The 11,635-nt window shown below is 40.3% G+C and overlaps 1 protein-coding gene across 1 annotated transcript; it reads left to right on the plus strand.

Annotated features, from left to right (window-relative positions):
• Window positions 1-1,536: 1,536 nt before the first annotated feature.
• On the plus strand, window positions 1,537-7,281 carry PNN (pinin, desmosome associated protein; the record flags this gene model as incomplete). Its single annotated transcript, XM_084241177.1, has 9 exons — window positions 1,537-1,649; window positions 2,317-2,388; window positions 2,771-2,839; window positions 3,316-3,388; window positions 3,553-3,647; window positions 3,754-3,829; window positions 4,631-4,786; window positions 4,872-5,010; window positions 5,825-7,281. The coding sequence occupies 9 exons, from the start codon at window positions 1,537-1,539 to the stop codon at window positions 7,279-7,281; spliced, it is 2,250 nt and encodes a 749-aa protein (XP_084097303.1).
• Window positions 7,282-11,635: the final 4,354 nt, after the last annotated feature.

Genomic DNA, 11,635 nt, shown 5'->3' on the forward strand with positions numbered 1-11,635 from the left:
CTGCTTCCTGCCTTCCTCCATCCCTTCTGCAGCTTCTTCTCCCTGCTCACCTCCACTCTCCTTTCGGTGGAGCAGAAAACCTGAAACTTCCCCCTTTCCTGGGGACCACCCTGTTGCAGTGTCACTGAAAATTCAGGAGGCAATAAAAAAGAGAAGTGCATTTATTTGGGATCAAAGTCACAATTTGGGATACACAAATTCAGGTAGAAAATCTAAAAGACATTCCCAGAAAGGACAAAATCAGAGGCTTTTATGGGAAAAATGGATGTACCCAAGATCCTAGAATAGTGCTGGCACATAGTAGGCGCTCAATACTTTCTTAACAATCTTTGCACCCTGAGGATCCCAGAAACTTCATGGACACAAGGATCACAGCTATCTTGCTCAAGGTTTTTTCTTCAGAGTCTAGCTTATTGCTGATACACAGGAGCGGTTAAATTTAATTGGTTGGATGAATGAGTTATATCACTAATGTGTGGTACAAGAAGGAAGGTTGGCTCAAAGATGGGGGATTTGAACCCAATGAATATTCATAACGGGGCTTATGTAGGAAAGTTATATGACTTAAATTGCATGAGTTACAATTTTCAGTGATAATCTATTTCTGAAACAAAACTGGACCTCATTTTGGCAATGCAGACAGGACAGAATCAGAAGCTGGAGGACGCTCACACTAATAATGCAGCGCCCCTCGTCTTAAACCATTCAGCTCTAGTTATGTTCATCCTCATCTGCCTCATTGTCATAATTTTGTTGTTGTAAAGTCGTGCACGGGGTCTGACGGAATGGTTTCTCAGCTACTAAGGGACTGCTACGGTGTCTCCAGTCTCAGTTTTCTTCATCAGTGATAACAGGCTTTTTATTCAAGTTTTTGGTTTGTGAGGGATAAGGCCTACAAAGCATTTCACGCAGAGTGCAAAACAAAAGTTAGCTATTAACGATTAACGACCTCTGCCCCTCCATTCTGCTCCCCTCAGCTCATTTTGGTTTAACCGAATCCTGCGGAGCGGGCGCCCTCTACTCCCTCTCTGGGCATGCGCAGCAACAGAATGGCCGCACCCTTTTTAATCAAACCTTTTACCCGGGAGAAATTATTAGATTCGGGAGAAAGGAAAGAACTCGTTTCCTCCCACTCTTGATGTGGATAGATCGTTAAAACGATGCAAAGCAATGGCACGTCCGATCACAGGTTGAAAACGCTGGAAGGCCCCTCGCGGCAGGGTAGAAGCGCAGCCCCGCGCAGCCCCGTCTCCAAGGAGCCGGAGACTCCGGAGCCCGCCTCGCCGTCTGCGCCAGACGCAGAGCCCAGCCACCAGCAGCTAACGGGGGCGGGAGGAGACCGCCTGGCCGACTTTTCATTGGTCCAGAGTCACAAAGGCCGGCAGCTTCTCCCCTGCCGGCCGCTGAGTGGTTGAGGCCGGTAAACAACGCCTCTCGTCATTGGCTGAGCCCAGCTGTCAGTCTTCTCGCGTCTGGCGGCGCGACACGGTCAGGCGCGGCCTGTAGAGCAATCTCGAAGCCTGCTGCAGGGAGAAGATGGCGGTCGCAGTGAGAACTTTGCAGGAGCAGCTAGAAAAGGCCAAAGAGAGCCTAAAAAACGTGGATGAGAATATCCGCAAGCTCACCGGGAGAGATCCTAATGACGTGAGGTAAGGGCTGGATGGGAGAGGCCGACTCCAAGAAGAAAGCCATCAGGCCAGGGTGAATTGGGGGCGGGGAGGGCGGGCAGCCCTGAAAAGGCTGGAACCTCGAGGCCTGTGCCCATGGCCGCGGTAGAACCCGTTCTCCTGAGGTAGGAGCCTCCCAGTCCCCCGCCCAGGATTCCGGGGCTCGGGTACCTGAGGAGGGAGACCCGGGCCCAGACGTGCGGACTTGTCTTCCCTGCCTGCGGAAAGGCCCCGGCTGCTGATTCCCGCCTTCGGCCCTGCAGGCCCGCATCTGCAGCACAAAGCCCCTTCCCCTTCGGCGGCCACCCGGCGCGGGGCTGACGCGGAGACCCGGAGGACGCGGTCCACCGCCTCGTCCCCTGGCTCTTGCCCACGTGCAGCTTCCTTGGGGTTGGCGGGATTAGAACCCGACCCAAACCTGTACTGTGTATTGGCATCGTGGGTAAATATCATTTCTGTGATACTAGGCTTGAGAAAACAAGGAAGTGAGTACTTCCTGCCCTGTTTCGGACACGTGGGTATGAAATCGTCTGTTTTAGAACTTTTCTGGTTATTTTCCTCTTCACGTTGAACTGTACTCGCGAAAATATTTGGTGCCATTGGATATATCTACGTAAGATTTTTATACCGATGTGTAAATTTCTTACAGGCCCATCCAAGCTAGATTGCTGGCCCTTTCTGGTCCTGGTGGAGGTAGAGGACGTGGTAGTTTATTGCTGAGGTACGATTTCCTTAGGACTTAACTCTTATGTTAAAATTTGCTATTATACTAAATTGTTGTATCGATTTAAACAAAATTCATGGTAGAATCTATGTAAGAGATGTTTGTGTTTTGTTTAAAGCTGTGATCAGCTGTAGTTCTCACTATATTTTGGAAAGTACTTCATTTACGTGCAAAACTAGAAATTAGTTGATGTCAGTTTTGTGTAAACTTAATTTACAATTATAGTGTTTTTTTTTAATTCTGAAGTATATTGGAGAGACCATTTAAGTTTGCTATAATTTAAAGGATTTCTAAAAATTCAACTAAATTATCTTGCTAAATAAAAGTGTTGGTTTAGCATCATTTTCAAGGACTCTTACCTTGAGCATTTTATTTGCAGGCGTGGATTCTCAGATAGTGGAGGAGGACCCCCAGCCAAACAGAGAGACCTTGAAGGGGCAGTCAGTAGGTATGTTGGGAAAAGATTATGAAGGCATACTCATATACTCTGTTTTCTGAGGTAGTGTACAGGCATAAATATTAAATAAATAATGAATTGATTTGTTTCAGGATTGAGTAGTACACCACTTCCTTGAGTCTTTTTTTCCTGACATTTGACCTGAAATAGGTACTGTCCCTTATAGTTCAGCTCCTCACTAATGATAACAGAAATAATAAAATGAGAATGAGGCTGAAGCAATAATCAGTTTGTGCCACTTTTCTGTTATGTAATACAAAAACCTAAGGAGCTTGGCAAATACAGATCAGAGTTTGGATTGGACATTGACAATACATTTATTTGTTTTTTTACTACCAGCAGAAAGAATGAGATGGGAAGGCTGATAGAATAAGGCTTCTGTAAATGAGTCCTAGAAAAATGATTTGCTCTCTATATGCACTTGTTAAATACTTCAATGGTTGTTAAAATTATTTTTTCTATGATAGGCTGGGCGGGGAGCGTCGGACTCGGAGAGAATCACGCCAAGAAAGCGACCCAGAGGATGATGATGTTAAAAAGGTAATTTGGGGGAAATTATGTAAAAAATAAAATAATTTTAAAAAAGGTAATTTGGGATTAAAGGAACTCTTTGGGCATGAATATAGTATTTTTGCCTTGCTATATTTAAAAGAGTAGCACCCCTGTACTATTTATAAACTATTGAGATTTTTTTCCTCCTGCAGCCAGCTTTGCAGTCTTCAGTTGTAGCTACCTCCAAAGAGCGCACACGTAGAGACCTTATCCAGGATCAAAATATGGATGAAAAGGGAAAGCAAAGGTAAGAAAATTTAAGGAATCAGTGTCTATAGTATGTTTCCTTTAGGGAATGACAACTTTCAGTGAAGTGAATCCTAGTAAAATTGAATTTTTTTCCTGTTATTTAGGAACCGGCGAATTTTTGGCTTGTTGATGGGCACCCTTCAGAAATTTAAACAAGAATCTACTGTTGCTACTGAAAGGGTATTTATACAACTTCTCCTTTTGCTTCCTCTCTATAAGTTATCCAAATGCTTGTTTACATGTATTTTGAAAGGAGCTGAGCACTCATAAGATTTTGCAGGCCTAAAATTAAGCCACAGAGTAAACTATAATACTCTGTGACTAGTTCTTTTTTGTGGTGGTATGAAATAATTGTGTGAATTTCTCTTTATGATGCAAAGAATTCTGTCTAAGGCATAGAACCTGAGTGCTGGTCTTTTGTGACCAGGTGTCAAATTGTGACTGGAATTTCTTATTGTCAATTTTACACGTGAATTTTTACTCTTGGTTTTGCTAAAGCTACAAAAATGTGTCTTTGGTGTTGAACACCAAGTTAATGCTTCTTGGGTGAGAACTGCAGTGGAAAGGAGTGGAAAGGGATGTAATTAAAGGAGATAAATGCATTTTTATTTGTACCTTTATGTAAACTTTGCAAGAGGATATGAAAGGAGTAAAGGCATTTTAACAAGTGCAGAATTCTTAAAAAACAGATTGAGAGGAAGTATGACTTACTAGTTACTTCATTAGCGCATCTCTTCTGTCAATTTTTCATTTGTAAAGACTAACTGAAGAGAGCCTATAAACTGCTCTTTCTTAGGTTGTGAAAGAACTTGTAAGTTTGGTAGAATGGGAGTTACTAATGTGGCTAAATGGCCTTGAAATTTAGGTATTTACTTTAAAAAGCTTTGGTCCCCATTTCCTGGAAAAGAAATACAGTTACCCTCACAAGTTAAGTTTGAATTAGTATCCTGAATTACAAACTTGAGGCTTATTTATCTTTAGCAAAAGAGGCGCCAGGAAATTGAACAAAAACTTGAAGTGCAGGCGGAGGAAGAAAGAAAGCAGGTTGAAAATGAGAGGAGAGAACTCTTTGAGGAGAGGCGTGCTAAACAGACAGAACTGCGGCTTTTGGAACAGAAGGTTGAGCTTGCGCAGCTGGTAAGTAGTATTTTGGAATTCTTAGATTGATAGTCCTTTATGTTTACAAAAGCACTGACCTTTTACCCTTTTACCTTTTCTTTAGCAAGAAGAATGGAATGAACATAATGCCAAGATAATTAAATATATAAGAACTAAGACAAAGCCCCATTTGTTCTATATTCCTGGAAGAATGTGTCCAGCTACACAAAAACTGATAGAAGAGTCACAGAGAAAAATGAATGGTAAGTGTATATGAAGGGGCCATTTGAAATTTTCTTAAAGGTAAGGTAATAGACACGCATTTGCCTCAGGTAATAATTGTAATTTAATAGTTGATTTATTCGTTTCATGACTGAGTGTAACCTGAAATTTATTACTTTGTAGGAAGTGTCTGTTGTATGTGTATTTCTTTTTCTTTTTTTTTTTTAATATATTCCCCATACAATTGCGACCCCCTTATCTTGACCCCAGTCCCTTCCCTCCCCTCCCTCCCACCCCCCATAGACTGTCTCTGGTTCATAGTTGTTTGTTGATTTTGATTTTTACTTTCTTAGTTATTCTTTTTCCTGGTCCCTTATTTAAGTTTTCTAGATTCCTGCTATGAGTGAGACACCATGTATGTGTATTTCTTAAGCACTGGAGTGAGAGGACTTTTTCCCTCAATATTTAATAGCCAGATAGTAATGCTAATTAAGCAAGGGAAGAGTAAACACTAATATATTTCATAGAGGATAAACACTACTAAGATGGTGTTTAGATTAACTTCTTAGGCTCAGAAAAATCAAAGTTTGTTATGCTACTATAACCATTATCTATAAAAGTTGTTGTTTTTTAGGTAGTGTAAAGTTAAGTAGCAAAAGATTAGTTTGTATACTTTTGCACTAATTTCTTAGCCTATAGGTTGACAGTTGATCTTTGCTTTTTATATCAATTTGTAATCTGTCATCTGTTTACAAAAAGACATTTAACTAAAACTCAGTTATAACTTGTGACCAAGTATCAAATTGTGGCTTTGAATTTTCTTATACATTTTACACATGAATTTTTATTCTTTAGCTTTATTTGAAGGTAGACGCATCGAATTTGCAGAACAAATAAATAAAATGGAGGCTAGGCCTAGAAGACAATCAATGAAGGAAAAAGAGCATCAGGTGGTGCGTAATGAAGAACAGAAGGCGGAACAAGAAGAGGGTAAGGTGGCTCAGCGAGAGGAAGAGTTGGAGGAGACAGGTAATCAGCACAATGATGTAGAAATAGAGGAAGCAGGAGAGGAAGAGGAGAAGGAAATAGGTATAGTTCATAGTGATGCAGAGAAAGAACAGGAAGAGGAGGAACAAAAACAGGAAATGGAGGGTAAGGTGGAAGAGGAAACTGAGGTAAGGGAAGGTGAGAAGCAGCAGGATAGTCAGCCTGAAGAAGTAGTGGATGTGCTAGAGATGGTGGAAAGTGTCAAAAATGTAATTGCTGAGCAGGAGGTAATGGAAACCAATCAAGTTGAAAGCATAGAACCTTCAGAAAATGAAACTAGCAAAGAACTGGAGCCAGAAATGGAATTTGAAGTTGAGCCAGATAAAGAATCTAAATCTCTTTCTCCTGTGAAAGAGAATGCTAGTGCTCTAGAAATGGAAACTGAGCCTGAGGAAAAAGAAGAGAAAGAATCTGAACCTCAACCTGAGCCTACTATTCCGCCTCAGCCCCTGGCTCAGCTCCAGACCCAGCCTCAGCCTCAGATCCAGCCTCAGCCTCAACCCCAGCCCCAAGCCCAACCCCAAGCCCAATCCCAACCCCAACCTCAACCTCAGTCTCAGTCTCAGTCTCAATCTCAGTCTCAACCAGTACTCCAGTCCCAGCCTGTCTCGCAACCTGAGACGTTGCCATTAGCTGCTTTACAGCCACCACCTCAGGTTATTCAGGAACAAGGGCATTTACTACCTGAGAGGAAGGAGTTTCCTGTAGAATCTGTAAAACTCACTGATATGACAGTAGAGCCAGTTTTGACAGCACATCCAGAGATCAAAAACAAAACCAAAACTAGGAGCAGAAGTAGAGGTCGAGCTAGAAATAAAACAAGCAAGAGTAGAAGTAGAAGCAGTAGCAGTAGTAGTTCTAGTAGCAGTTCAACCAGTAGCAGCAGTGGAAGCAGTTCCAGCAGTGGCAGTAGTAGTAGTCGAAGTAGTTCCAGTAGTAGCTCCAGTACAAGTGGCAGCAGCAGCAGAGATAGTAGCAGCAGCACTACTAGTAGTAGTGAAAGTCGAAGTCGTAGTAGAGGCCGGGGACACAATAGAGATAGAAAGCACAGGAGGAGTGTGGATCGGAAGCGAAGGGATACTTCAGGACTAGAAAGAAGTCACAAATCTTCAAAAGGTGGTAGTAGTAGAGATACAAAAGGATCAAAGGATAAGAATTCCCGGTCTGACAGGAAAAGATCTATCTCAGAGAGTAGTCGATCAGGCAAAAGATCTTCAAGAAGTGAAAGAGACCGAAAATCAGACAGGAAAGACAAAAGGCGTTAATGGAAGAAACCAGGCTCTCTTAGCCTATTCTTTGCAGCAGAAGATTTCTTGATGAGTAAAAGGATTACCTTTCCTTATAAGGAGGATGCTGCCTTAAGAATTGCATGTTGTAAAAAATTTTTTGGAAAATACAGACTGTTTGTTTACCAGACATTCTTGTACTTTTTGCATAATTTTGTAAGAGTTATTTATCAAAATTATGTGAGGTTCCAAAATATGTAAAAATAATAATAATAAAAAAAGATTAACATCCCTTGTCATCTTTTTTAAATATCCTATACTCTTCAGTAAGAATCTGTATATTTTAATAGGTAAATCTTTAAGTCTGTTCCCTTCTAATTCTGTATCATACATTGCTTTAGTAGAAATAAATGTTCATTTCTTTCAGTAGTTTTGGGATGTCCTCGTTGACACTTGTATAGTAACTATTTTCTTGATATCATTTTCAGTTTTTATCACTAGGTAGAGAACATGATCAGAATGTCTTTGAAGGTTTCCTCACTTTCATTTGCCTTAGACAGATTATTTTGAGTTGTCAAAGTCAGATCTTTGCAGCTTTAATAGGGAACATAATTTGTTCTCCTTAAAATCACTTATATTTTTTCTAATTTTAATCTAAGCAGTTTCTCATCTAAACATATTTGGTAGATAAAACTATGATTTGGCTGGCATTTCCTATTCAATAATGGGAGCATCAGTTGTCTCCATGGCTGCTTGTGTGATACAGCATATGCATCTGTTAAAATAATCACTTTCTAGGGGAGGGAGGTAGAAAAGTGTATTCTAAATTTGGTTTTTAAGTTTGTGGTCTTGTCTTAACTTTTGTGTTGGCTCTAACTGAAACATGCCAATATTGTTTTTAAGAAATTTTGTTTTAAGTATTGTTATGAAAGTGACAAAATGAAGGAAGTTCATCCACACTTGAATCTGTAAGCAAGATAACACGCAAGTGTACCAAATGATTATTAACTATGTTGTTTTATAAATTTGTATGGATTTGGAGTATCTGTTGCCCATTACTATACATGTGCAAATAAATGTGGCTTAGACTTGTGTGACTGCTTAAGACTAGTACTTGTATTAACTTTGATGCTTTGTATAAGAGCGCACTTAAATTGCAAATGGCCTTTTTTGAGTACATCGTTAATATTGTCTATAGCTTTGAGGCTTCAATACACCTTGTTTCCCCTTGACAAGTTAATGTTTACAGTAAAAATGTCAACAAGCATTTCTAGCATTGTATAAATGTAAGTGAATGTGTTAAAGAATTATTTAAAATCCTTCCTTTGGAATAATTATTAAGCAGTAAAAGAACTCAAACTGCAGTGCTAGCTGCCTACATTCCTATGCCAGTTGTTTCCAGTAAGTGTAGCTTTTCCGGGGATTTTAATATTTCAGCATTTCCCTGTGTGCTATCACAGGGTAAAGATTAGTAAAAACTTACAAGGGATGATTAAAAAACTATTTTTTTAATGCATACTAGAACTGGGGTGTAGGCCAGAGGTGTGGGGGGTGAGAGGGTTCACCAGAGACAGTGGTGAACAGGTAGATCTACTGAAACATTCTGCTAAGGGAAGCAGCAGGCAAGACAGGAGAGGTCTACTGCACCATGTGGGTTAGCTTCCTGGCTGGGGATCGAACTCATGCTGCAGTGCTGGGGATAGCTGATAGTGCTTGCTGATACTTCAACCCCTGTGCTACCCAGGAGGCCTTGATGAGCAAATTTTAATAATTTTTTTAAGCTATATGATTTTATAAATTTGGTTTCTCTTTAAAATTGGTTTCTTCTGTTTCCAATTAATGCTTTATCCTTAGAAGTGAAGTTTTATGTAATTTATGAGGAGAGAACCTTGGTTACATGCAAAAAATCAAAAAATGATAGAAATGTGAAAGTAATGGCAGTTCTAGTGAGAAGACTCCTGTTAAGAGGTTACAAATTAGTGTTAACGGATAGTTTAGAAGCTGAAGAGGGTTAAGGTCTAGTGACCAAGAACTGAAATCAGTTTGGAGCTGTTAATTCGTAAAGAACTAATGGACTATTTCGAATACATCTTTACTGTTGAAATTTTTAGGTTTATACAGCCACGGAGATTACAAGCTATGATAAGAACGTAAAAAGCTTTGGGTATGACAGGCAGTATCCTAAATGAATTATGACAGGTCCTTAACATGCCTTTTTTGATTTTCTCACTTTTTCCTTTCAGTTTTAGTTGCCTATTCCAGCACATCCAAATGTTTGAAACAACCTAGGTACAAGAAAGAGGCCACTGTAATTGGAACAGTAGGCAAGGGAGAGAAGTGGAGTAGTTAATGTGTTAAAGGGGACTGGTTTATATAAGGCATTTGCACCCTTTTAAGTTCTATGGAAAGTCATTGTAGATTTTGAGCAGATTGGTGAAGTGGTAGAAAAGATTAAATGGGATTGAGTAGGAACAGAAGCAGTTAAGGGGCTATTGCAAAATTAGGCAAAGTATGATGACTTGGGCCAGGGTTGTAGTGGAAGGGGGTAATGAGATTCTGAGTATATTTTGGAGACTGTCCTCAAGGGATTTGCTGGTGGACAGTGTGGCATGAAAAGTCAAGGATGATTGAAGTTTCTAGTTGCTATTAGCAATGAATTGCCATTAACTGAGATGGGAAGGACTCTAACAAAAGGTTTGAGGATGACCGAGGTGAGTGAAGTCAGTAGCTTAGTTTGAGATTCCTTTTAAATACCTGAAATGACGCTAGTATTTGGGTTCAAGAGATTGTTCTGTACTTGAAATAGGAATTTGAGAGCTCTCTGAGCATATTAATGGTAAGATGGCCAAGGAGTTAATGTAGATTGTGAAGAGGTCTAATGACAACTTTGGGCACTTAAACTTTTAAGATGGGGAACTGAAGTTGAGCCAGCAGAGGAGTTTAATAGCAAAAGAGAAGCAGTAGGGGAAATGAAACAACAAAAATTGTCTTTGAAAATGAGAGAAGAATGTGTTTGAAGGAGGAAGGTAGTAATCACGTGCCAAGTATTGTTGCCAAGTTAGTGAAGATGAAGAGTAAGAATTAACCATTGGGGTTAGTAACAAAAGTTATTAGTAACCAAAAGAATAGTTTGAGGAGTGCTAAGAGGGTAAGTGATAGAAGACTGAGATGGGGAAGAAAACATCACTTCCAGTTGTTAATTGGCCCAATCTTAATACTGAGAACTAGAAAACCTTCTGTAAGAGGTACTTAAAATTTACAGGCAAAGATCTAAGAAACAAAACCCAAGAAAGTTACTGGCATTTAGGACTTTGTCCCTCATCGAATCTGTTATAGAGGAGACTGTTAAACATCTTTCTACAGAATTAAGGGCGTTGGCAGACAAAATTGGGGGTTTCACATTCCCTGAAATGGAGGGCCCTGTTAAATCTTCCCATACCCCAGACTGAGTTGAAACCCCAAAATGCAATGCCTTGGGAATAAGTATGAATCACAAATAAAAAGGGTTTACCCTTTGAGATTATGGTGATCTGGGATTCCTGGTACTTCTGGCCTAACTGCCTGACCAGGAGCAAAGTTAAATCTTGAATGAAAAGGACATTGTTACTCTCAAATTAGCTCTAGTTTTTTCAGATAAGATCAATCAAACATGACTAGGAGTACAAGAGATGAGACCATACCATCAAGAGATGAAATAGCCATTGACTTCTAACTATTAAATTTAAGGAACTAAAAGGTAAAATTGACAATTACAACTGAAAGTAGAAAACTTAAAAATGGAAATTCTAGAACTGAAAAACTTTATTACATCATCCTTCATATTTGTACAATGTATGATTTCCTGTGAAATTCCCACTGCCACTTCGCCCATGCACCATCACCGTGGTTCCTTGTGTTCTTTTCCATCCCTGTGGCTTTTTTTTTTTAAAGATTGATTTATTTATGCATACAAGAGCTGGGGTACAGGCCAGAGATGCAGGGGGGGGGGTGAGAGGATTCACCAAAGACAAAGAGGGGAGCAGAACTGGCTGAAATACACTGCTGAGAAGAGCAGCGGGCAAGACAGGAGTGGTCTGCTTCCCTATGTGGGTTTCTCCCTGGCCGGGCAGGGATTGAACTTGTGCTACAGAGGCTGCGGATTGCTTCATGGTGTGGTGCTTAACCCCTTGCGCCACCAGGGAGGCCCTTCCACCCCTGTCTTGATCCCTCTCCCTCCTCCCCTACAGAATGTCTCTGGTCTATGGTTGCCTGTTGATTTTGATTTTTACTTTATTATAGTTTTTTTTTCCTTGATCCCTTATTTGGTTCCTCTACATTCCTCCTATAAGTGAAACCATCCGATAGTTTTCTTTTTCTTTCTGGCTTATTTCGCTGAGCATAATCCCTTAGAGCT

The sequence above is a fragment of the Talpa europaea genome (assembly GCF_964194135.1).
Source record: "Talpa europaea genome assembly, chromosome: 8".
In the NCBI taxonomy this organism is placed as follows: Eukaryota; Metazoa; Chordata; class Mammalia; order Eulipotyphla; family Talpidae; genus Talpa; species Talpa europaea.